Source organism: Cornus florida, unplaced genomic scaffold (assembly GCF_030987335.1).
Source record: "Cornus florida cultivar Cherokee Brave unplaced genomic scaffold, ASM3098733v1 CherokeeBrave_3.0.0_Hap2_Chr01, whole genome shotgun sequence".
NCBI lineage: Eukaryota > Viridiplantae > Streptophyta > Magnoliopsida > Cornales > Cornaceae > Cornus > Cornus florida.
In genome coordinates, this window is record NW_026775571.1 from 44,329,330 (window position 1) to 44,353,926 (window position 24,597).

Genomic DNA, 24,597 nt, shown 5'->3' on the forward strand with positions numbered 1-24,597 from the left:
GGACTAGTGACACATTAAGTCCCCTTCTTTATTAAAAGAAGTAAGTGACTTTTCCTTACTAAAGGGACGAGCTGGGTGAAGCTCGTAAAAATATGTTCCTTCGAAAGAAGGACGGGCTGAGTGAAGCCTGGGAAAGTAAACAACAAGTATGGAACAATACCATGAAAGACAAAAGTAGAGCAACTATTCTCTGGATTCAAAGATATTCTGAAAAGTTTTAAAGGAACAACATACTGAGAAATCAAAAAACCTAATATATATATATATATATATATATATATATATATATATATATGACTAATACTATGGAATTCCATCTTCCTATTCGCTCTCACTTAGAACGTCATACCTAGAAAAGTCTATGTCTGGACGATCTTTGCCGACAAGAGCTTTGAACCGGTCAAAACCATCACAGCAAGCCTTGCCTATGAGCATCTTGAATTCATTAGAATTTTTAAAATTCTCCACAGCAGCTAGCTTCTCGAATTCCAGCTTATCAGAGTATTCTTTGGTAAGTTTCACTTTCTCATCTTGAAAGTTTAATTTTGCATTAGTCAAGTCATCTTCTTTTATTTTAAGTGTAGAAGTAACATCTTCATATTTAGCCTTGAGGGAAGCCATCTCTAAGGAAAGCTTCTCGTATTCTTTGGCGATAACAACAGAGTATGTAGTGCCCTATAAATAAATAAATAGTGGCGAACAGTTAAAAATAAATAAATAAATGAACGAAAAAAAAATAGATGCGCATAATAAGGGTAAAATCTCACCTGGCCGATTAGATGAAGAAATTTCTTTGAAAGCTCAGATGCTGGCAGACTCTGCAATCTGGCAGTGTTGTCTTTTACTTCCATTTTATGTAACCTGTCATTCGCGACATTAGCGTCATCGAGAATCGATTCCCCGTGGGAAAAGGCTTGGTTGGTTGATACTGAACAAAAACTTTCGAAACTAGTAGGAACCCCACCAAATCCGCTGAAACCTAGAGGTACAAGAGTAGGACCTGATAACACTCCTGGGCTTGCGGATGTACCATGATTCCCTTCTCCTACCCTTCGTAATTTTTTGGAAGCAGGAGTAGAAGGGAGATTACTTGACCGGACTTGGGCTAGGAGTCTTTTACTGAGCTTCTTGCCTGCATGAAAAGTAATAAAGGAAATACTTAATGAGATATTAACTAAAAATCAATAAGTTCACATATAAGTATGTTTGTTTTTCTTACCTTTCTCTAAGTGGGTGAAGGTTTCCTTTAAGCTATGAGCTCGTACATACAAATCTAAAGCCTCGTCAGTTATGAGATCGCTAAAGGTCTTTACTGGGTAAGAAGAGGCATTACCAACATGCTCGGCTTCTAGAATGGAGAGGGTTGGTTTGTCCTTAAATTCTGGGAAAAAGAATAATAAGTTGCACATAAAAAAAAAAAAAAAAAATTCTTATTCATGAACAGTACCCGAGGGTACTATTCACTTGGGTACAAAAAAAAAAAAAAAAAATTCCTATTCATGAACAGTACCCGAGGGTACTATTCCCTCGGGTGCAAAAAAAAAAAAAAAAAAAAAAAAAAAATTATTAATTTGGAAACTATATACAAATAAATCTTACCTGTTGGATCTGAATTATTCCATATAGTTGGAAATTTCCCGTATGCACCGGAAAAAAAGAAGAAACGACTCTTCCAACCTTTATTATTTTCAAGGGTTGCGACAAGGAGGAATGTCTTCTTTGATCTACACTGGAAGTACCAAAAATTGTCTTTTTTCTTCTTGGGATAATAAAAATGCAGGAATTGATTTACTGTTAGACGACCATTGCCACACTTTCCCCAAACAATCAAACAGCCTATAATAATTCTCCATGAATTAGGAGCAATTTGAGAAGGAGCTATCTTCAGATGAGAAAGAATTTCTTCTACAAATGGGTGAATCGGAAAACGCAAGCCCGCAGCAAAAGTCGACTCGAAAAAACATACCTCACCCAAACGAATAGAAGAACATCTATCTTCTGGTTTGGGTTTGTGAAGACGAATAGATGAAGGAATGGAATATTTAACTCTACAACTCTGTAAATTCTTATCATTCATTAAGGATTCTCCTTCACGAGGAGGTTGCTTGGAAAAAGCAGTCCTTGGTTTTGAGGAGTAATCAACACCAGATTCATCAGCATAGTCAGGATCGAGTTCTTCAACACTTTCAGAGGTTGAGTCCTCGGATTGAGATTCAGTATTCAAGTTATTTTCTGCACGAACATGATGAGGTATCGGATATCGCGAGAATAGCGAAACCACTTTGGAATTACACCAATAACCTGGTAGAGACAACTTGACCTAATTACGTATCTACAACGATCCACAATAAACTCACAGTTAGGATCCAGTTTGGAGGATTTCAGACCAAAAAGAAAAGGAAGGTAAATAAATAAATATATATTTATCTATTTATAGGAAAGAAAATTCTTTTTCAAGTAACAGTGAAGGTCTTGTAAAGGAGTCCTACTACAATATGGAAGGGGCCTGTAGTAAAAAGGAAACAAATGGAATATAGACAGTATTTCCTTGGTCCACCACGTACCCAGAAATAGGGGGCAACTGATAGGGAAAAATAACCCTAGCCTATCTTGACTTAACAAAAAAGGGAATTAAATATTGACCTGCCACCAGATTTCTCCAACTCTCAGACGATAATATCTCGTTATTAAGGATAACCATTCTATTAGATAAGAATGATGACAAATCGTATCTAGGATAGGATTTGTCATGGGATAAGTTCAAATCTTATTAAGGATAGGATTTCCATGAGGTAGGCTCCATGGGCTAAGGACGATGGAACTCCCTTATCAAGAATAAAGGAAGTGACTATAAAGACAAAGACGACTCAGAGATAAGGTACGCACAAAAAACTCCTACTAAGCAAATTACGATTAAAATTCTCTATCGAAAATCCTTGCTGACTTGATCGTCGGAGGGTCAACGGCCGGTACCACACCGGTGTTTGACTTTGCCATCCTTATTTTGTAGAAAACGGTATCGTACCAGACCGCGGCGAAATTCAACCTCAACATTACTTAAAGGTGATCGAGTTACATAAGCCATGGGTTACAAACACACATGACAAGACAGTACGTACAATTAATTTTCGGTGGCTAAAGCCTTTAAAAACTGATTGTACTAAAAACCATCTCTGGGCCCAAAAGCAATATTGTATGTTTCAACAATACAGGTAGTATACATGACACATTGACAACCTGGCCTTTTTCTGTACTGAAATGGATGTTGAAGGAACAGTGGTCCAGTTTCTTCTCCATTAATGCCTGTTTTATTAGACCTGAGTAGCAACGGCAGGTTCATTTGTTACGGGCTAGGGTTCATCACCGAAAAGTTGCACAAATAACCACCATTAACGGTTAATCAAGCTGTTAATTGTGGTTATTTGTTTTGTCAATTGTAAAAGCTTATTCCTTATTTATTTAAGCCAGGTGCTTAACCTAAAAAAGGAGGAAGAAGAAGAAGAAGAAGAAGAAGAAGTAGGCAATCCTCCCTTTGATTCTTTCTACCTTTTTTATTCCATTGAAATGATGTGTTTGTGTATTCCAAAACTCACACGTTTTAAAAATATATTAAAGGAGAGTTTTTTGAATTTTTTTTTTTTTGAAAGTTTAAGAAGATTTCTGTAAAAGAGCGATTTCAAAATGGTAACTTTTTTCATTATTAATGTGACCTAATGAACTTACCAGTATTTTAAACTGGTATCCTAATAGAGAGGGCTATTTGTCAAAAGGGGGAGAATACAATGGGGGTATAATACAAAATTGAAAGTTGAGGAGAGTTTTTTTTTTTTTTTTGTAACTAGAGGTATAGTTTAGTGTTCTTATTTTTTATTTTTGTAATTTATCTTATTAATTGTTGTGATAATCGCATAAATTTATTAGACTACAATATTATCTTGGAAAAAATGTGGTGTTTTTTTGGGGGAAAAAAGAAAGCCGTTTTATTTTGAGCCATTATATATCAAAAGAAACAAAACTAACTCCCGAATTATTAATGTTTACTTGATGTTTCAATGTTTATTTAAAGCACATATCATCATCCTATCTTTCTCACTCTCTCAAATTATTTTTGTTTTTGTTTCTATAACATTACCATCAGTAACAATTATGTCACTTTACCCATGTCATGTCATATAAGTTGATTTTTAAAAGGTAAAGTGCGAAAATAAAAAATACTTTTATTATATAAAAAGAATGTGTAAAAAATATTCATTCTATTTAGTATCATATAAATTCTTAATATTTTAAAATATGTGTAAATTGTTTAATTTTAGTAGGTTTTTTTGCACAAATAATTGATTGTCACCCATCCTACAAACCTGATATGCTATTGATTCATCAAATAATTTGGAAACTGCATACATTTTTATTCAATGGGGAACTTTCTAGCAAAAATTGATTTTATGATTAAATAGTCCTATTAAATGAATGGTAATAAAAATTAACAGCAAACAATGATAAACAAATCTTATACAATGAACAAATTATGGGTTTCTGAAGTGGAAAATTTATACAATTTGTCCTCATAATGCACAACATAGCATGTTCTTCCAATCTTTTAACTTCTGGATGCAAAAGAATGCCCACCTTTCTAAAGTGGGCTCACTCGTCGTCGACCAACTCGCCAGAACTCTTTGGATTGGTCCATGATGGCGCATCGATTTTAGAAAGAGAGAGGGTGAGAGGAAGCAGACCCACTTAAAGAGGGTATTTTTGTTATTTTAAAATTGTAATTATTAACTTTTTATTTAATATTAAATCATCAGGTTAAGTATGGAACAACTTGATTTTTTTTTTGGTTGAGGGAAGTGTTTAATTTTAATAAGATTTTTTTACTCAAATTTCAAAGTAGAGGGGGTTATGTAATTTTATCCCTAAAATCAGGAGTGAAGGTCATCGGAGTTCGAAGATTACCGATTTACCCTCTATTTATTTTATAGATTTATTATATGTTGTTGATGATGTGTCAAATGTAATCTCAATACCCAATATGTTAGTCGCTAAATGTTATGCATTTTAGTCCCTTAACTTGCATGTTTTATTGTTAGTAGTAATTTATTTGTGATTTTATATTTTTATTTATTTCAGGACTGTAATTATAAAATTAGTTCAGACCAGTGATTCCAAGCAATGTTGAAGATTCAAGTCTAATTATACTTAGAAAAGAGTCCAAGAGAAGTCACAAGTTGATGAGAATGGAAAGAAAAAGAAAAGGAAGAATCCTTCTCCAACTAGGAGGATACTTTCTCCAAAGTTTGTAACTTGAACTCGTTTTGATAATCTGTCTGTATCTCTCTCCTCGACTGTCAAAATAGCTAAATTGGGTTAAAAGGAAATTCGAAGAACTACAATTTTGTATTTAATAAGGATTTCATAAAACAGCTGTTTACCTTGTCAAAACTGAGTGAAAGTCTGTACGAATTTTAGAGTCCTTGTTTAACAGAATTTCCTTATATGTCTTTTATATGGCAAAAGGGAACTTTGGGACTGATCTTTTCTTATTTAAAGAGAGTTCTCTACATCATTAGAGCATCATACAGAGGAGCTTGAGACTAAAATTAGAGGAGAAGCATTCAGAAGAAAGAATGGATCAATCCGTGGCGGCGAAGATGTCTTACTTAACCACGAAGAATTCCATTTCAGTCATGCTTGGTTAAACGCTTTGCTAGGGTTGTGATGTAGTCCTAGCTTAGCACCACTAGTTTGATTGTATTTATTTATTGGAGAACAATTATTATTCATGCATGATTGTGTAACCTAAGGATCTTTAATTGACTTTTCAATAATAATCGGTTTTAAAATTTTAATTCAATTACAAAGTGTTTTTCTATCTTGTCTTAGATATTTGAATCTTGTGATTGAACACAACTCATTCACTTCTTGTAGTTGTAAATGAAATGGTTACACAATGGTTTTTCTCTAAATATAATGTTAAAGATTTGATGGATTATGCCTAGAAAAGATAGACCATACTATACCATAGAATAAAGTAGTTAGGTAGATGGTTTATGCCAATCGAAGATAGTCTATGCTTTGCTTTAATTTATATTATCTTCTAGCTGAATTAATATGTGCTTGTAGTCATGATTAATTCCTTATGCATGTTATATATATATCTCCAATAAATTGATGTAATTGATTGGTGGTGCGACATTAGTGGTGAAGTCATGTCCCTAGTTCTCTCTCTGATTTTCTACATCTTGTTTAATTATTGTTCTTTATTTTATTTTTCTACTTAGTTCATCTAGAATAAATCATCAAAATTTGGTTATCTTATTTTCAAGTTAATTTAGAATTTGAAAAATCTGTTAACAAACTTCATTAACATAAGTCCCTTCAATACGACACCCTTACAAGTAAGCCTCATCTGCAAAGATTCGTGCACTTTGCGAGTGGTACATATAAATCTTACAACAAGTTTTTGGCGCCATTGCCGGGAACTTGTTTTAGTTCTTGACAGATTATATTAAATTTTATAATTAATTTCAATTAGGATCTTAGTTTAGGATTTTATTTTATTTTATTTTGATTCTATTGACTATTTCAGGTGACAGTACATGTTTGGAAGATGTTCTTTGTCACTCTCTAAGATTCCATTAGACCCAGAAATCGAAAGGACTCTCAGACACTTGAAGAAAGATTTTGGAGGCCTTGAAAAGGAAATGATGGCGGATGATGGAGAGAACAACAGGGCTGTTGCAAGAGTGGTTCGCCGATTAATATATCACTATGATCCGGGTGTATATAACTCTTCATCTGCAGTTTGATATACTGAAGTGAGGACTACGAAATTAAGGTCAGTACTCTTTAGTTATTGCCTTTTTTTTACAGCCTATCAAAAGAGGATCCATACCGGCATTTGGATGACTTTGCAGAGGTGTGCAGAACAATAAAGATCCAGAGCTTTGACGATGTTCAACTGGTTCAATTCCTTGATAGCGAACTCCATCACTACCTAGGCAAAATTGAGACAAATTTTTTTGAACAAGTACTTCCTCATGGTGAGAAATACTCAATATCGCGATGCCATTACCTGTTTTGCTCAATAGCTTGACGAGCCTTTTCATGAGGCTTGGGATAGATTTAGAGACCTCCTTTGGAAGTGTCCTCGTCACGACATGCCAAAATGGCAACTTGTCAACTTCTTTCATAGGAGGCTCAATGAGGCACAAAAGTATATGGTGGATGCATTGTGTGATAAAAATTTTATGTTGAAGAGTGAAGAGGAGGCATGGCAACTCTTCAAAAATATTTATATAAGCATATTTCAAGAAAATGTAATATGAAAATTTTAATTTATTGAGTATATGACATTAACAAATTACGTTCTTCAATCAAGTTAACGATTAAAAAGGGAGATTTAGGGGAGGCAAGTGTAATTTCAAAAATTATAAAAAAGATTACTATAATTATGATAAATTATGGGAGGGAGAGATTCGCATAATTTATCCTAATGTATAATTAAAATAAAATTCAAATTCAAATACAAATTGATTTAGGTTGCTGCAACTTTATTCCCCTAGTTGAGTTGGAATTGAGTTTTTGAAAGAAAATCCAATAATTCCTATTGATAAAAGTAATTGCATAAATTGGTAAAAAAATTCAGGCTCGGGTCAGCGTTTGCCATCCCAAACTGTACTCGTATGACACGCGATTTTTTTTTTTACATATCTTTAATATTTTGTTATTGTATTATCAATTGTCCATTTAGATAACAAAAAGTACTTTAATGAGTCCTAAGTCCTAACATGACAATATTTAATTGACTCCGTGATTAATTTTTGCACTGTATTTATTTATTTATTTATTTAACCGTGTGGTAAACACGTCCGGTAAACACTTCCTTTGCCGCAAACTCGGCGATCTGTGACCACTCTGGAGGGATCTCATCGGCGACGGCGATCGGATAGGTACACATATTCTCTCTTTCATATTTCTCTTTCTTCTCCTCCTCTTCTTCAAATTGAAAACCCTTATTAACATTTTGCACTCTTCACTCAAACTCTAATTCTTCCTTTCTTTTCTTTTTTCGTTCTTCTTTTTCTTCAAATTTCTTTCATTCCCTTCAAAAAAATTGAAATGCCATCTTCAATTATACCCCTAAACCCTAAATCTCCTTCAACGTTCTCTGATTCAATTTTTTTTTTTTTTTCTCTCTCTTCTTCAAATTTCTTCTTCTTGTACTCATGTATGGGCGGTAAACTTCTCTCTCCTCCTCTTCTTCTTCTTCTTTAAATTTATTACTGCTATTTATGAACTTTTTTATTATATGTTTCTATGTATATATATATATATATATATATATATATATATATATATATATTCTTAATCTGTACTCACACACATGCCTCTACTAAAACCATGATCTTTCTTTAAGATGTAGGGGATTGGTACCACTAAGCCACTGAGGTGTTGATTATGTTTCTAAATTTTCTTTACTGCAAATTTTAGTGACATGCCGTTCAATTACTGCACTAATATTCTCCAACTACTAAACCAAAATTCATGCAAACAAAATAAAGTCATGTTGAAATTTACTAAAGCATGGATTTAGGTTCTGGAAGTTGTTTCTTTTTTTTTTTTTTTTTTTTTTTTTTTTTTTTTTTTTTTTTTTTGTATTTAGGTTCTGGAAGTTGAAATCAGATTAGAATCAAATGGCTTAAACAATGCATGAAATAGGCTTAAACTAACAAGCAAATAATTTTAACTCACAATGGGGTGGCTACACGTGGAGGACCATTTGTGCTTCGTTTGGTTGGAAGGATGGAAAAATGGATGGAAGAGATAGGAGGAGGGATGAATGAGATATCCCTAAGGAAGGGAGGGTGTCTTTCCCATTTTATGTTTGGTTGAATGGAATGAATAGTAGAAAGAATAAATGGAGTGATACTTTTTTCTTGTTTGGTTGGAAGGAAGGGAAGGAGAGTTCTTATATTATTTTTACCAATATACCCTTTTATATAAAATTATAAAAGTTAGATATTTATTTCAAAATTTTTGAAAAGGTTAAATTTGTAAATTGTCGATTCATAGGTAGTTATGCCTTCTTTCTTTCCCCCCCTTCCCCTCAAAAGTGGGCAGATAGAAAAACATAAAGGAAGGAGGGATGAAGCATCTCTCGTTGTTTCCTCCCTCTCTTCCCTTCCCTCCAACCAAACACGAAAATATTTATCCATCCCTCCTCTCATCCATCCCCCCGCAATCCTTCCCTCCAACCAAACATAGCATTGGTGTTCTAAGGCCCCCCTCAAGGTGGCCTTTGTTGCCTGGACTTCAGCGTTGGGAAATATCTTGACCTGGGATAATTTTAGGTGGAAGAGAAAGGTTGTGGTCAATTGTTGCTGAACGTGCAAGAGAGATGAGGAAAGGGTTGACCACCTTCTTTTGCACTCCAGTGGGTTTTGTTGTTTGGCTTGTTTGGGATTCGGTGGGTTATGTCTAAGTCTCCCAGAGGCTTGGTGGAAGCTTGGAGAGGTTGTATAGTGGGTTCTAGGCCCAAGTCCATGATTTTTGAAGGGTTACGCCTTTGTGCATCTGGTGGTGGTTATGGTTTCAAAGAAATAGGAGATCCTTTAAAGGGAAGGAAACTCCTATCGGTGCATTGAAATTATCCATTATTAACACTCTTTTTTGTTGGGTTCTAGGCCCAAGTCTATGATTTTTGAAGGATTACGCCTTTGTGCATCTAGTGGTGGTTATGGTTTCAAATAAATAGGAGATCCTTTGAAGGGAAGGAAACTACTATTGGTGCGTTGAAGTTCTCCATTATTAACACTCTTTTTTTTTGGGTTCTAATGAGAAATTGTCAATCCATGGAGAAAATAAATGATTTTTTTGGACTCTTTGAGAGCTTAGAGGTCCTAGTTGGCCTTGTGTAGCTTTTGAGGGATGCGTTCCCCTTTTGACCCTTCTTTTATACAATCTTATAAAAAAAATACTACTTGTGACGGCTCGAATTTCAAAGAACCCGATGCATCAACGAGTAACCCGTAAACTGACCCGATAACAAGTCCAAAATGCAGAAGCGAAAAAAAAAGGAAGAGGTCACTAGAGGTAAACAACACCTCTAGGACGACATGAGAACCGTATAAGAAGTCACAAGACTCATCTCAAAGGTGAAAGCGGAAGCAAACGTCAAAACGGGCAAAACTCGTCAACCAAGGGAAAAATGGTCATTTCATAGGTAAAAAGAGAATTTTGACTCTGAACAATCCAAATGGGGTCATTCTTGAGGCTATCTTTTAGGATATCCTTTTTTTTTTTTTTAATATATATATATATATATATATATATATATATATATAGTGGCAAATTAGGGGGTGGGGGGACTCGAACACGGGCACATCCGCTCGGGGAGCTGGGCGCTCTACCAACTAGGCCACTAAGTAATGTCCCAAAAAAAATCCTTTCAAACTCCTCTAATGTTGCCTAATCAGTTTTAAAAAACGACTCTCAAGTTCTTTCTAGGGTCCTGTTGTCCACTCACTGAAAAAATGAAATCTGAAAACTGAGGGGCCAAATGGGAGCTCAGGTTCCGTGCAACATCTTAGGAGTACCATGTGGCGCCCAATGGCCTAAACAATACCTTATGTGGTGCTATGTGACACTTGATGAACTGTTATAGGGCATTGTGTTTTCTCGTTGTTTGTTTGTGTTTGAAACTTCAAATTATGTTCTTTTTCTTTTTCTTTTCCTTTTTTTGATAAGCAAGTATTTTTTTTTTTTTTTTTAAATTCTTAGATGCACCCTGATACTTAATTCCAAATTATCCTTTAGGTCGTCAAAATTTTTCCTATGGGGTAATGAAAATATGACCTTTTAGGGGCTTTGGTCATTTTGTTTAAGGTGGTCAATGGTTAAAGATGTAAATCTAGGGAATTAGTTATAAGTCATACTAAATCCTCTCAACTTATTAGGAACCAAATACTTAATCAAGCTAGAGGCACCTCCAGATTGCCTGATAGAGCCAACATCGAGTTGTTCTTTACGACTCATTGAAAACTCTAAGATAGGCCCAAGCCCCAAGTCTTAACAATTTGTACAAAATGGGTTGTCTACACATGGTAACAAGACACACTAAATCTAAATCTAAGTCCTCCCCCAACTTTGTAGATGAATGAAGCTTGTTTTTTTGGGTTAGATTAGGCGATATTAATTCAAATTTTATAGGGTTACAGAACGGTATCTCAAAGTGATTGATGAGTTTGACATTCATATTAGAAAACTTTTGGTAATCATTTTCCCACCAATAGTGTAAAACATGAATGATGCCGCAAATTCTTTAGAAGATGGCATCCATGACGGAGTTTCTTACACCAAGGGAGTCGTGCTTTTGTTTTTGCAATTTTTTATTTTTTATTTTGGGTTTATTTATAAAGAAAAATATTGAAATTTGAGTATGTAGGCCTCTACAGCAGGAAGATTGCAAGTAAAATATTGGTCTAGATTCATTTATTATACCTGTTTTTTGTGGATAACTCTGATTTGAACATGATATTTGGGCTATGGAAAGATTCTATAATAATCACTAGAGGAAGTACTTGGATAAGATAACAAAATTTTGGTTTCTTATCATCGAAAATTAATTAGCACATCTTGTCACTGGTGCTGCACCATCACAAAATGTGTTGGGAAACGTGCAAGTTTTAAAAACTTTTCGAGGGATTTTGATTCATAGATCTTGATTCATCACATAGAGACAAGTTTTATACAAAAATAAAAATATGATGTATCATTCAATTAATGGATTGAATACTTACATCAAAGGTCTGAGTAAACCTTTAAAACTTTCCTCTAAAGTGAATGTTCTCACTTATTGTAGATCTCTTAGCAAGATGCCTTCTTCTTGAATCTCCATCTTCTTGGTAATTGTTTTGCCTTTAGGAATCACTCATAAGCCTCCATGAATGACCTTGGAAAACTAGGCTTGTGGGAGCCTCCATTAGATGAGAACATAAACCCTAATTTTCTAGAGAGAGAAAATTTATTCCTTTTTTTCTTTTCATAAAAATCACCCTAAAATATACATAGACCATGTATATTTATAGACAACATAAAAATAAAGAAAAGGAAACAACAAATCCTTCTCCATCTCTAATTCATATGTCTCAAATCTAATATGATTCCAATATCAAGTTGGGCTATGAGTGAGAATCCATTGGGCCTATTATTTTATTGGCTACAATGAATTAATAATTGGCCCGGTCCATGGACCCAATTTCAATTAATTCATAAATTAATTTCTACTCCACTAAAAGAAATTAATTGAACTCTAATTAAATAATAAATAACCTCTAAGTCAATATTGCACTTTGACCCCTCTATGCATAATTAGTTATCGGATAAATAAAGCCATCAATCCGACTACTTAATTAATATATCTATTTTGGTACCTCTGATTATTTCTGGCTCGATCACAATAAAACATTTGTTTGACAAAAATAATAATTTAATAAATAAATATATAATAAATCATTTTGTCTAAAATCATACGAAGGCCTTCGAATTTACTTTGTGATCAACCATAATCAATACAAAATAAATACAAGTAGCAATGATGCAAATATTGAAAATATAACCCTCTAACTATTAATTACATAACTACCCGAAGTGTCGGTCTAAGGATCCCGAAGAATCCGCCGAACAAATCAAAGTAATTATTAATTAATAAAAGAGTCTATACTTTTCTCATGCTTAAGAGTCAAATGCCATGACGGTGATAGGGAGTAATTGCATACGACGGCTCTCGCAATATATCTCAACCTAACGCGGATCCAGTTCAAGTCTTAATTAATTATGAGTCCATCCATAATTACCGACTATGAACAATTTATAATTACTATTTATATATCATGCATTGATTGCCATCACATACATATATATAAATATTTCTTGTAATTACATGGACACTATCAATTTCATAGTGAATCGAAACATAATACATTGAATTCACCAATTGTATAAAACATAAATATTTCAGAAACGTCAGGAACATATGTCAATTAATCCAAACAGAAATTTGCTATGCTAGGGCATATAAATCCCAACAAAATGTTGGTGTTCAATTCTTATGGTTTAGAACCTCGTTTTAATAAAATGCAAGTTGTTTTATTTCCTAAAGTATATAATTTTACTCTTTTCTTTCAATAAGATAATTGGACTTAGTATCCTCTCTCTCTCTCTCTCTCTCTCTCTCTCTCTCACACACACACACACACTTATGGATGCATATTTAAGATTTGAAATATTAGGCTTACCGCATACGAGTTGGAAAGTTAGGGTCAGGGTGGGAGAGAAATGTAGCATTGTTAGAAATTGTCCTTAGTGCAAATTGGATTTAATTTAGATTTGGATATAATATTGACATTTGTGCCATACTCTGAGCCTCCGATGGATAGCTCATAGTCAATAACCCATAACATGTCGGTTTTTGTCGCCACAGAGTTGGTTTTGATGGGATTATGATTTAAATGACCCCATTGATAAGCAATTTTACTGTAGCATTCAGTTGATGAGCACAGCCTATGAATCTCTTGTTAAAGAAGCCTTTATTTTATTGCACAGGTAATTGCTGCTAAAACAAATGGAAGGTTGGTTTGATGAGATTTTTTTTTTCCTTGTTGGTTTTGATGAGATTGTGATTTAGATAATGATAACTTTTTGACATAGGATAAGTCTGCATTTGTGCAGGATTTCGCCATTTAGCTAGACGAGATCAGTTACAAATTAATATTTCAACAGAGACATTATTATACTGGAGAATTGAATATTCCTTTTTCAATTGTTTGTCGATAGTTTTCTAATTCTATTCTGATTTCTGATCAATATTCTATATTGCTCTTATGATGTTAGGTCGGAACAACTTACTTGAGAATGATTTTAAGCGGATGCTCCCCGTTCTCTGGGAGTGTTTTTATGAATTATAGGAAATGTAACTCCAGGTCTTACTACTCAGCTTCTGTGAGTGTCTCTTGTTTGCCTGCCAAAGTTCCATCCTCTACCATTTGGAATTCGTCGAGATCTCGTCAAGAATTAAAATCGTTATCTTTTGGAGGTATGTAAATGTACTTGTCAAGTTGGTTTTTTTAATGTATAAGATTCATTTAAACTTCGTTTGGTATATTAGGGAAAAGAAAATTATATTCTAGTAAGTGTTTTGATATGGCCTAGAAATAGATTTTGGCTCAAGAAGTTTTTGTCTTGTGGACAAATAAGTTACATGATTCTACATTAAGAAAAAGGTTGGTTGTTCATGCCTTATTTATGTAATTATATTTTGTTATATTGAGTTTTTATTCTAAGTTCCTCAACATTATATGTTATTTTTGGCCCAACCTTTTCTGGAAATGGCTTTGAAGCTTCAACAGAAATTTGAAACCTACGACCTTGGAGCAACATCTGAGAGACTTGACCACGAGATGGTTCCTTCCACTTTAATGTCAATTGTGTACCAGAACCAATAAGCCTTAATGCTATCCATCAAGAATAGGACTGTTTGCGAGGGTTGATAGCCTTATTTCAAACAAATATCTTATACTATTCACGTATCTCAATGATATTGCATATTGTTAACTGATCAGGATGCACACATCATTTTTTATCTTATGTCAAAGTAAACCGAATTGTGAAGTGTATCTATTGACATTACATTGGATATAGGATGTTTTGCTATTAAAAAATGTCCTTCACTTCGTTTTCTTTTTCTTTCTTTCATTTTTCTATTTTGGCTGCTTCAAAAGAGATTAATAAATGAATTTCCTGTTTTGGGCCTCATGTCAAATGGATTAAATTCTTCATATAGGCTGTTCTTCTTTTTAACAAGAATATGCTAATCATTCTTCATTTAGATAAAGCTAAATTTTGATAGCAACTTGAAGATTGTATGTCGTGTTGGTATTCCTTATTCTTTGTTCTCTCTCTCTCTATATATGTGTGTGTGTGTGTGTGTGTGTGTGTGTGTCCTTATGCAGGACCAGCACTCTACATATTTCTGCTGCGTCAACGCCATTTTTAACTGGTGATCAAGGTGGCTTGTCAGATAGAATACCCATGCTAACAAGGCGGCAGAGATTTTTTATTTCCCCAAGAGCCTCAAAGAATGTCCCTTACAGTTTCCAGGACCCTGTCAAGAAGCCACGATGGTGGTGGAGGACTTTAGCCTGCCTATCCTATTTTAAGCCCCTCCGCGAGCCATGGACGTTTGCTAAAACAGCATATCATCTCCACCCGTTCTCAGAGGAAAAATGCTTGACATACCCTTTCAGGTTAGCTCATGGTAGATTGCCGTGGTGGTGGTTCGGAATGGCATATATCTTTATTGTATATCTTGGAGCGGTGAAGAAGGAATGGCCCCACTTCTATATGTTTCATAATATGATGGCCATGCTATTGCCGATTCCCTTGCAGATGATGTTGATTGTAAGCATTTGGATGCCACTCACTGTATATTTGGGTAAGGTTGGCATGCATTTTTGGACTGCTTTTACATTTGTTTACCTTTTCACGGTTCTGGTGTGTATGAGGTGCGCTCTTGCTGGGAAGCATGCCGATGCCCCATTTTTCTGTGATGCAGCATATATTCTGTCCTTGTATAGGAGGGGCAAATGATTATTGTGTTTTCTTTTTGTAGGGTATGTTGGTGACTTCTTTAGTTTTAAATTTGTTCATTTTAATGCTTTATTGCTCATTGATATTGGCTGTATAAAAACCATCATTTGGAATTTTTAAGACTTTGGAGTAGGAGCTGCTGTATAGGCATTGTGTTGTGTCTTTAAATTCCTTTTCTCTGATCCTATTGTATGTGTGCGTGTATGGGTAATGGATTTCAGGTGGTAAGCTTTTGGCTTGAACTTGAATGACTAATGGCGGCTTTTGCTTTGTACTTTTGTTTTGACCCGAAACAGAAGCAACGTTTTTACTTTAGAGTATGTTCAAAATTATTCAAAAACGTGTTTGGTAACGTTATATTTGTTGCAAGATTTTTAGAAGCAAAAATATGAAAACATATTTGTTAAAAAAGTTATTCATTGTTATAGTGCTTTTGCTACTGTGCAGAAACAACTGGGAGCACCAAATTGTTTTGGCCTCTTTTTCGAGAATGTTTCGATACTATTCTAATCGCAGCAAAAGTTACCAAACACGTTTTCTGGTTTTGCGTCGTTATTACACTATCCGGAGCGAAAAATACAAAGCAGAAATGATTGCCAAACACGGCCTTTATGTCTGTAACATTGCTTCATGGAACTTGAAATACAACTACAGCATACTAACCACTAAATAACACAAAATGAATGACATGAAAATATTCATGGTTACAATCCACGGGGATAATTCAAACGTCATACACTTGCTTGCCACTGAACTTGACCTCAATCGGGTTCACATTCTTGCCAATGGATCTCAGATTCAACCTGACCCCTTGACGGCCAGGGTTCACCTTCTCGGGGTACACCCCATCCTTGGGATGCAAGTATTGGACCTCCCCATTAGGGAAGACCCTATAAAATTGGTACGTAATCTTGTACTTGGACCTTAGTCTAGTACCAAGTGCCAAGCACTGTTCTTTTCTAGCCAGTTTGAGCAGGTTAGGACCTTGTCTCATTATGGCTGCACCACCAGTGGGCATTTCAAATATTTGTTCCTTGGGGGATTCCCAAGTGATCACATAAAATTCTTCAACTTGGGCCTTTCTTAGTAGCCCACCAGTGCTGCCACCAAAAATTGGTGAAGGGGTGGTTGGGTCCAATTCAGGTGTTGTGAACCCCACTGGCGCCTCTTTTGTGGCTGCTTCCTCCGCCGCGGCCTTAACGGTCGTTCGTGACGGCGCCATCGGGAATTTGAGCGTTTTGGGTGTGGTGAATGAGATGAGTGATGATTGTTTCCATGGAGCGACCGCACAGTCGCCTGATTTTGGGGTGGAGAGAGTTGGGGTGAAGAGAGAAGCTTGGGTTGCCATGGCCATCAATAGAGAAAGAGAGAGAGAAAGAGAAGGAGGAGGAGGTTGAAACAATGGTGGTAATAGTTTAAATTTTGTGTCGAAGGAGCAATGTCACGGGAACGTTTTGAATGGGTGGGTATTGGATAAGGTGATATACTGATATGTCTTGGACCAATTAGAATGTCACTTTTGATACGTAGTAGTTACATTATGTCACGACTTGTTTGTTCTTTATGGGTTTCCTTTTCGTTATTTATTAATTTATTTATTATTACTATTATTATTATTTTTGTTGAATAAGAGAAGAACTAATGTGTATAATTTTTGGGACACGAGTAAATAAAATAATATAAAATATTACATAAAGATAAAATAAATTAAAATAAAATAAAATCATATATTCTATAGCCATAATCATTCTCTAATTATAAAACTAAAATGTAAAACATTCTCGTGAATATATTATGCCAAAGAAGTAAATCTTCACGTGAATTTGGGAAATTCATTGTATTCTTAACTTCGGCTAAATCTGAAAATTAATAAGGTGAACACAATGGGCCAGTAAGAAAAGAACTCTAAATTCGTATATAATGAGAAAAAACTCTAAAAGAAGTTGACCAGATGGATAAGGTGATGAGGTGATAAATACCGTTAGCAACATAAATTCAAAAAGTAGTTTTGATGTAATAAATATGAAATTCAAATTATCGACAAAGGCTCTCCTTGAAGATTGCAACAAACTCCCAGCTCAGTTTACTATAAAAGCAAACTCCTATCAACCAATGAGGTACGGGCAATATTGAACTCCACTTCATTAATTGCTTAATTTATTTTTTCTGTAAGCTGGCCTAACCATCGGAGGTTGTTTGGTAGGCACCACACCGATGTCAAGAGAAAACGTTGTCGTTTCGGATTGTTGTAGACTAATTTTCATTAGTTGGCGCCGTCTATAAGAACTGAGGTAGTTCTCTTTAAAAACGATTATGGTCTTACGATCTGGATTGGAGCGCGGTAAGGGAACATCGTTGCAGGCCTCTGGTCAGGAAGAAATGTAGGGGGAACCCCCTTACGTCCCAAATGACCTAGAGCGCGTCGCAGCGTTGGAACAAGAAGTTCAAACCCCGAGTCAAACCCTGAATCAGGGAATGAATGAGCTGATCCGGCAAAATGCAATAATCCTATAACGTTTTGTTCCCCTAGGTCCCCCTCTAGGGCAAGGTCATCACCATAACGAAATCCCACCTCAAGATCATCCCAACCTAAATGCTGAGGAGGGAAATCGTGAAGTGCAAGGTAACGAGCCTTCCCATGAGGAGGCTCTTGCAGAACATAGCCAAATTGCTGATCAACATAGAGAAGCGGGTCACCCATCTCCCCCACGTAGCTCTAGACCATTAGCCTCGACCTACGTTGGTGAAAAGACTGAGGAGGTCACCCACATCGACCTACAGATCCAGAACCTCAAAGCCAAGATAGAAGATGTGATGCAAGCTATGAAGGGAAAAGGCTCTGCTACCACCTAGACGACCTTGTTCAAAAACCAAATTTGCCTTTTAGCCTGACTATCATGAAATGCCAATTGCCTAGCAAGTTCAAAATGCCAACATTTGAGAGCTTTGATGGGACTCATGATCCTCTTGATCACCTGGAGACTTTCCAGGCACTTATGCATCTCCAAGCTGTACCAGACTAGATAATGTGTCGGGCCTTTCCTACTACTCTCAAAGGGTCAGCATGGGTATGGTTTAATAAATTAAAACCAGGCTCGATCGAGACCTTTGCAGAGTTGAGCAAGGGATTTGTAAGTCATTTCATTCCAGGTCAAAGGCACAGAAGGCCAGCCACTCACTTGCTCACCGTGAAATAATAGAAAGGAGAACCATTGCGAGAGTATATCAAACGGTTTAACACCAAAATGCTGCAGGTAAATGAAGCCGATGACAAGGTAGCACTCACCGCCTTCATGGGAGGACTGCATAAATCTAGATTCATTTTTTCCTTGTCAAAGGAACCTCTAACCAGTATGGTAGAATTATTGGTCAGAGCCAGGAAACATATGAATGCGAGGATACGATGAATGCGCGAGAGGGGAAAAAAGGATAAGATAAGAAGGCGAATAAAAAAAGATCACAGCCTGGTGCTAAGGACGAGAAGGAGACCAAATTTAAAAAGTCTTCAATCAATCAAAGTGAGAGGACATCTCGTTACAAGAGCTCAGATAAGTACACCAACTACACCCTGCTCAATATGCCTATAGATCAGGTTTTAATGCAGATTCAGGATGATCCCTCCCTAAAATGGCCTTCGAAGTTGAAATCTGATCCCTCAAGAAGGCCTCGGGACAAATATTGCAGGTTCCACAGGGATCATGGGCATACCACGGAGGATTGTATCGACCTAAAAGATCAGATTAAGAATTTGATTCGAAAGGGTCACTTGCAAAGGTTTATGGCAGTAGATGATAGACGAGGTACTAATCCCGCACAAGGAAGGCGGACAATTGTCCTCCAAAACAACAACCAGTAGGTGAGATCAGAGTCACATTTGGAGGGTATGCAGGAAGAGGTGAAACAGCCACAAAAAATATATGCAAGAAGAACAAGAACAGAAGTGAATGAGGTGGGAATGTTCAACCCTTCGTTAAAAACACTCAGGTATGGTGACACTACCATTATATTTTCAGAGGCCGATGCCAAAGGGATACAACAACCCCACGATGATCCTCTGGTTGTCTCAATGGTCGTAGCTAACTACATCATAAGGCTTATACTTATTGACAATGGGAGTTCCGCTAATATAATATTTTCCCATATATTCGACCAAATGATGATAGGCCGGGAAAGGTTACGACCCATGAAATCTCATCTCGTGGGGTTTTCAGGAGATAAGGTATATCCACCAGGAGTAGTTACCCTTCTAGTGACTACAGGAACCAGCCCAAAGCATATCACTTTTATGGTTGATTTTGTAGTGGTGGATTCCCCTTCAGCGTATAATGTTATCCTTGCGAGGACAATCCTAAACTCTATTAGGGCCATTACCTTAACTTATCACCTCCTTATGCATTTCCCAACAGAGCATGGGATAGGTGAGTTGAGGGGTGACCAAGCCACAACTCGTGAATGCTATCTCACTTTTCTCAGAGAAAAAATGTCCCAAGAAACTCTGATAATTGAATGGGTAGAAGTAAAAGACCGAGATGAGGTAAAAAAAGCAGGAAGTTCGACGAGCCAAACCAATGGAAGACCTACTGGAGGTGAGCTTGAATGATGAGGCTAAGAAGAAAGTGAGAATAGGATCCTTACTTCGACCTGGCATAAAGGGTGAACTCATTCAATTTCTCAAGCAAAACCAGGATGTGTTCACTTGGACTCATGGTAAAAGGGAGATCATTTGATTCCCGAGCTTGATCAAGAATTTTCTTGTTGAATTTCTTTAACATACCTAAAAAAAAAAAAAAAAGGTACTTTAAAATAAATATACAATTAATAAATTTATAAATAGGAGAAAGGCGAGATCACCTGCCTTGCTCAAACTGAGTGAGGTATAGCCTTGTTTGCTAAAAAGTAAGGCTTACCTGCCACTGTAATTGCTTTATATTAAAATTGTTGCTCAATTTGCAAGTACTGCTCGAGTAGGACTCAATCAACAAGCCTTATTGGAGCAATAACACCAAAATTAGTCTCCTATGGATCTCAGACTCTATTTTTCCTTGTTTGTATGTTATGTACTTAATATATATTTACTCATCCATACAACCCACCTGACAACTAATGAAATATGTATTTGTGATATATATATATATATATATATATATATATATATATATTAAAGAGTTGGATTCCTTTGATAGCCTGTATACATAAATATATTGTTACATATAAGAATTGATAATGCAATGTACGTACACATGGTACATAGGTGCACTGAAAGACTATCTTTTGAAACCCTTTCTTTAATAATAATAAAAAAAATAAAAATAGTAACAAGAGTCTGAGCTCTCTAAATAAAAATTTAGTAAAAATTTGGCTCTGCCTTACTGAAATGAATAAGGTAGAACCTAAATCAATAAATTAGAATTAGGCTCACATGCCTTTTTCAAAATAAATAGATAAAAATAATAATAATCTTTGCATGATATATTGATGCCTTGCTTCAATTATCCTATCTATTTTTAAATAAAACTCTAAACATTTACTATGGAATTTTGAAGTCAAATTTGTTAAGTTCTAGAATTAATAAAATTCAAAAGAAAAAAAAAATTATATATATATATATATATATATATATATATATATATATATATATATATATATATATATATATATATATATAGTATGTACCGTCTTTTGTACAGGATGACTCAGGTTTGGGACCCAAGCCATGGACAAATAAGGCCTGGACAGTTACCAATGTGGAAAAATCCGACACTCCATGGTCAACGGCATTCAACACTTTTTCGAAGTCGTGAGACGAAGAATCAGGCACTAATTTGAAGTATGAAAAATTGATAATTAAAGATCATAAGGAACCCAAAATCATCAACAAAAATAAAGTACCGAATTTACCAGAGGAGTTTGGATTGTCCCGTACATGAGGAACAGATTTTCCTCCTCTGAAAAAGAGATTCTCATGAGGAGAAAATTCCAAATCGTCACCTGAAACATAAAAGAAACGATTTTTCCATCCTTTGTTGTTGGATGGATTTCCGGTAATGAGTACATTCTTCTTATCCCGGATGGAAAAATACCACCAATCACCCATCCTCTTAGGTAAGTAACAATGGAGGAATTGGGCAACTGTTAGCGAGCCGTTGCCACAAGTTCGCCAAAGAACCATGCAACCCAACATTGCTCTCCAGGCATTTGGTGTAAGTTGAGTTGGGGTAAGGTTGAGATGGTTAAGAACTTCTCTAATAATAGTAGGGACAGGGAACTGTAGACCAGACAAAAGAGCGAACTCTTTCATTAGGAACGGGAAGCCGCAGACAAACAGTTTTGGGAATCAAATATTTCGACCTAAAACGTTCTAAGTCCCCTGAAGTGAGTGAACATTCCATATCTTGCACCTTCTCTACAAGCCTTTTGAATGGTGAAAATGAGTCGTACTCGGATCCTTCCTCATCACTGGTCTCTTCGCGCAAACTAATCACTTTATATGAAGACATGGTAGGATCATATAAAGAGTATGCAACAAATAAAAGAGTGTCTACATTTTCAACCATCGAATACAAGCGTTTATCTGCATCAGAACTCGTGAATTCTTGAAACAAATGATTCAACGGACTGAAACGACTAAAATATAGGAGACAAGCAAAAAGAAAAAAAATATTGGCGATCCAAAGAATCCAGTATGTCTCTGTGTGTGTATATATATACGAAGAAGTTCTGCTACAAAAAGAAAAAATAATAATAAATTTTTTTTGGAAGATACTGAAATTTCTTCACCAAACATGAATGGCAGAGCTATCGAGAGACCTTACCCAGGTACGCTTTATAAAGAATTGGTAAATAGGATTGAAATTCAGTCTCTTGCTACACAAAAATTCTAATTGTTTTAGAATTCAAAACCAATATATATATATATATATATATATATATATATATATATGTATGTATTGCACTGGAGTTCTAATTGTTTTAGAATTGGATTAAGCATCACTGGGCAAACATTGTTTCCTGTTTATCATCAAATTTATCTATTAGAACATTCTACTTAATCATATTCTTGCTTTGAGAAGTTTTTTTTTTATAGTTCCAATTTTATCAAGATTTAAAATTATATATATATATATATATATATATATATATATATATATATATATATAAAAGAAGATAGAGGTTGAAACTAGAACATGCCCACTCACCAAAGAGGCCGACCACTGATTGCCCATTCACACTTATCTAATCCACACTAGAGCCACATATTTTTATTTTTCATTTTATTTTTAGCATAACCAATTCACTTATAATTAGATTGGGACTTACCTTCCTCTTTCATCAGGCCGCCGCCGGAACCGGACTGATACAATGAGGGTTAGGCTCGATCATTGGCCTTGATCTGCTCTGTCCCTTCATCACTCATCACTCATCGATTTTGTATCAGTAGTCATAAGGATTATAGCTCCTTTGACTACAAAGGGATCTACTACAAATGGGTTCACATCATGGGAGGCTGCTGTTTGGCCACGTTGATGATGGCTGTTTCTTTATTTTAAGGATGTGGTTGTAATGAACTCAACTCCTCTGTTGGTTTTGTGTTGTTGCTTTAGCTAAATTGTACAATTTATCATTTATTCATTATTATTTATTACAGAGTCATTTGGTAAAGTAACCTGGGCACATGAAACTAACATAAACAAATAGTTTTTTCTTTTTTGCTCATAACATATACATATTAGAAAGTGGTGAGAATTTACAGCACGATCCCGACTATTGGCAAGCCAAAATTCGGGACTGAGGGGCAACTGATGAGGAAAAACTCTAAAAGAAGTTGAACAGATGGATAAGGTGATGAGGTGATAAATGTCGTTAGCAACATAAATTCTAAAAGTAGTTTTGATCTGATAAATATGAAATTCAAATTATTGACAAAGGCTCTCCTTGAAGATTGCAACAAACTCCCAACTCAGTTGACTATAAAAACAAACTCTTATCAACCAATGAGGTACGGGCAATATTGAACTCCACTTCATTAATTGCTTAATTTATTTCTTCTGTAAACTAACTTAGCCATCGAAGGTTGTTTGGCAGGCACCATACCAGTGTCAAAAGAAAACGTTGTCGTTTTGGATCGTTGCAGACTAATATTCGTCAGTATATATAAAAAGATAAAAATATCAGGTATAATTAGAAACAAAATTGAAATATAAAAGAAACAAAAATGCATATAGTATAATCCAAACCCAAGTACTAACTCAAATCTAATAGGAAGTTAATCAAAATAATCTCTGACATGTATAGCGCGGATTCTGATAATTTTTCGGTGAACTGTTAACTCCCAACTAAATTCCAAAACAATTCTTTTAACTAAAGGACATTCACTCCATATTTTCATCTAATTATACATGTACAAGCATACCATAGGAAATGGCCTTTTGCAAAGGTGAAAGCATATAGAAAAACCAAGAATGTGTTCATGTATGAAAAGAAATGTTTAAATTTAACATTTTTTTTAATGCTTTTACTTCCTCAATATCCATGTTGATTTGCAATATAGATGCATTGGTTGTCTAAAGATTGACACCTGAAACATGATACACTTTGATGTTATTATTGTAATTGTTGTAAAATATTGTATAAGTTATCACATTGTACAGTATTGTATGAGTTGTCACACATGTACAATTAGTATTGTATGAGTTGTTACACATGTACAGTTAGTATTGTATAAGTTGTCACCTACCCCTCATTACCATATATAGAATTACTATATATAGGATTTACTTGTTCTCCACTCACCTACTCCTATAACTTCTCCTGTATAAACCCCATTATATTATTATATTACTCACTCAATAAGATATACGTTTTCATATATTCTCTCTCTCTCTCTCTTTCAACATAGTATCAGAGCGGAAATCGATCCCTCTTTAAATTTTTCCTTTTTTTTTAGTCTTATTC

The 24,597-nt window shown here is 35.2% G+C and overlaps 3 protein-coding genes across 3 annotated transcripts; 1 reads left to right on the plus strand and 2 right to left on the minus strand.

Moving 5' to 3' along the window:
• Positions 1–321: 321 nt before the first annotated feature.
• Positions 322–1,443, minus strand: LOC132271446 (uncharacterized). The gene is made up of 2 exons (XM_059772836.1): positions 768–1,443; positions 322–675 (listed from the first exon to the last, which is right to left on the minus strand). The coding sequence occupies exons 1-2, from the start codon at positions 849–851 to the stop codon at positions 322–324; spliced, it is 438 nt and encodes a 145-aa protein (XP_059628819.1). The 5' UTR covers positions 852–1,443.
• Positions 1,444–6,596: 5,153 nt separating this feature from the next.
• On the plus strand, positions 6,597–15,645 carry LOC132271456 (protein TIC 20-I, chloroplastic-like). The gene is made up of 3 exons (XM_059772842.1): positions 6,597–6,746; positions 13,603–13,628; positions 14,916–15,645. The coding sequence occupies exons 1-3, from the start codon at positions 6,597–6,599 to the stop codon at positions 15,643–15,645; spliced, it is 906 nt and encodes a 301-aa protein (XP_059628825.1).
• Positions 15,646–16,369: 724 nt separating this feature from the next.
• LOC132295245 (photosystem I reaction center subunit II, chloroplastic-like) lies at positions 16,370–17,042 on the minus strand. The gene has a single exon (XM_059793457.1). It carries the CDS (start codon positions 16,997–16,999, stop codon positions 16,370–16,372), a length of 630 nt encoding a protein of 209 aa, XP_059649440.1. The 5' UTR covers positions 17,000–17,042.
• Between the last annotated feature and the right edge of the window lie 7,555 nt (positions 17,043–24,597).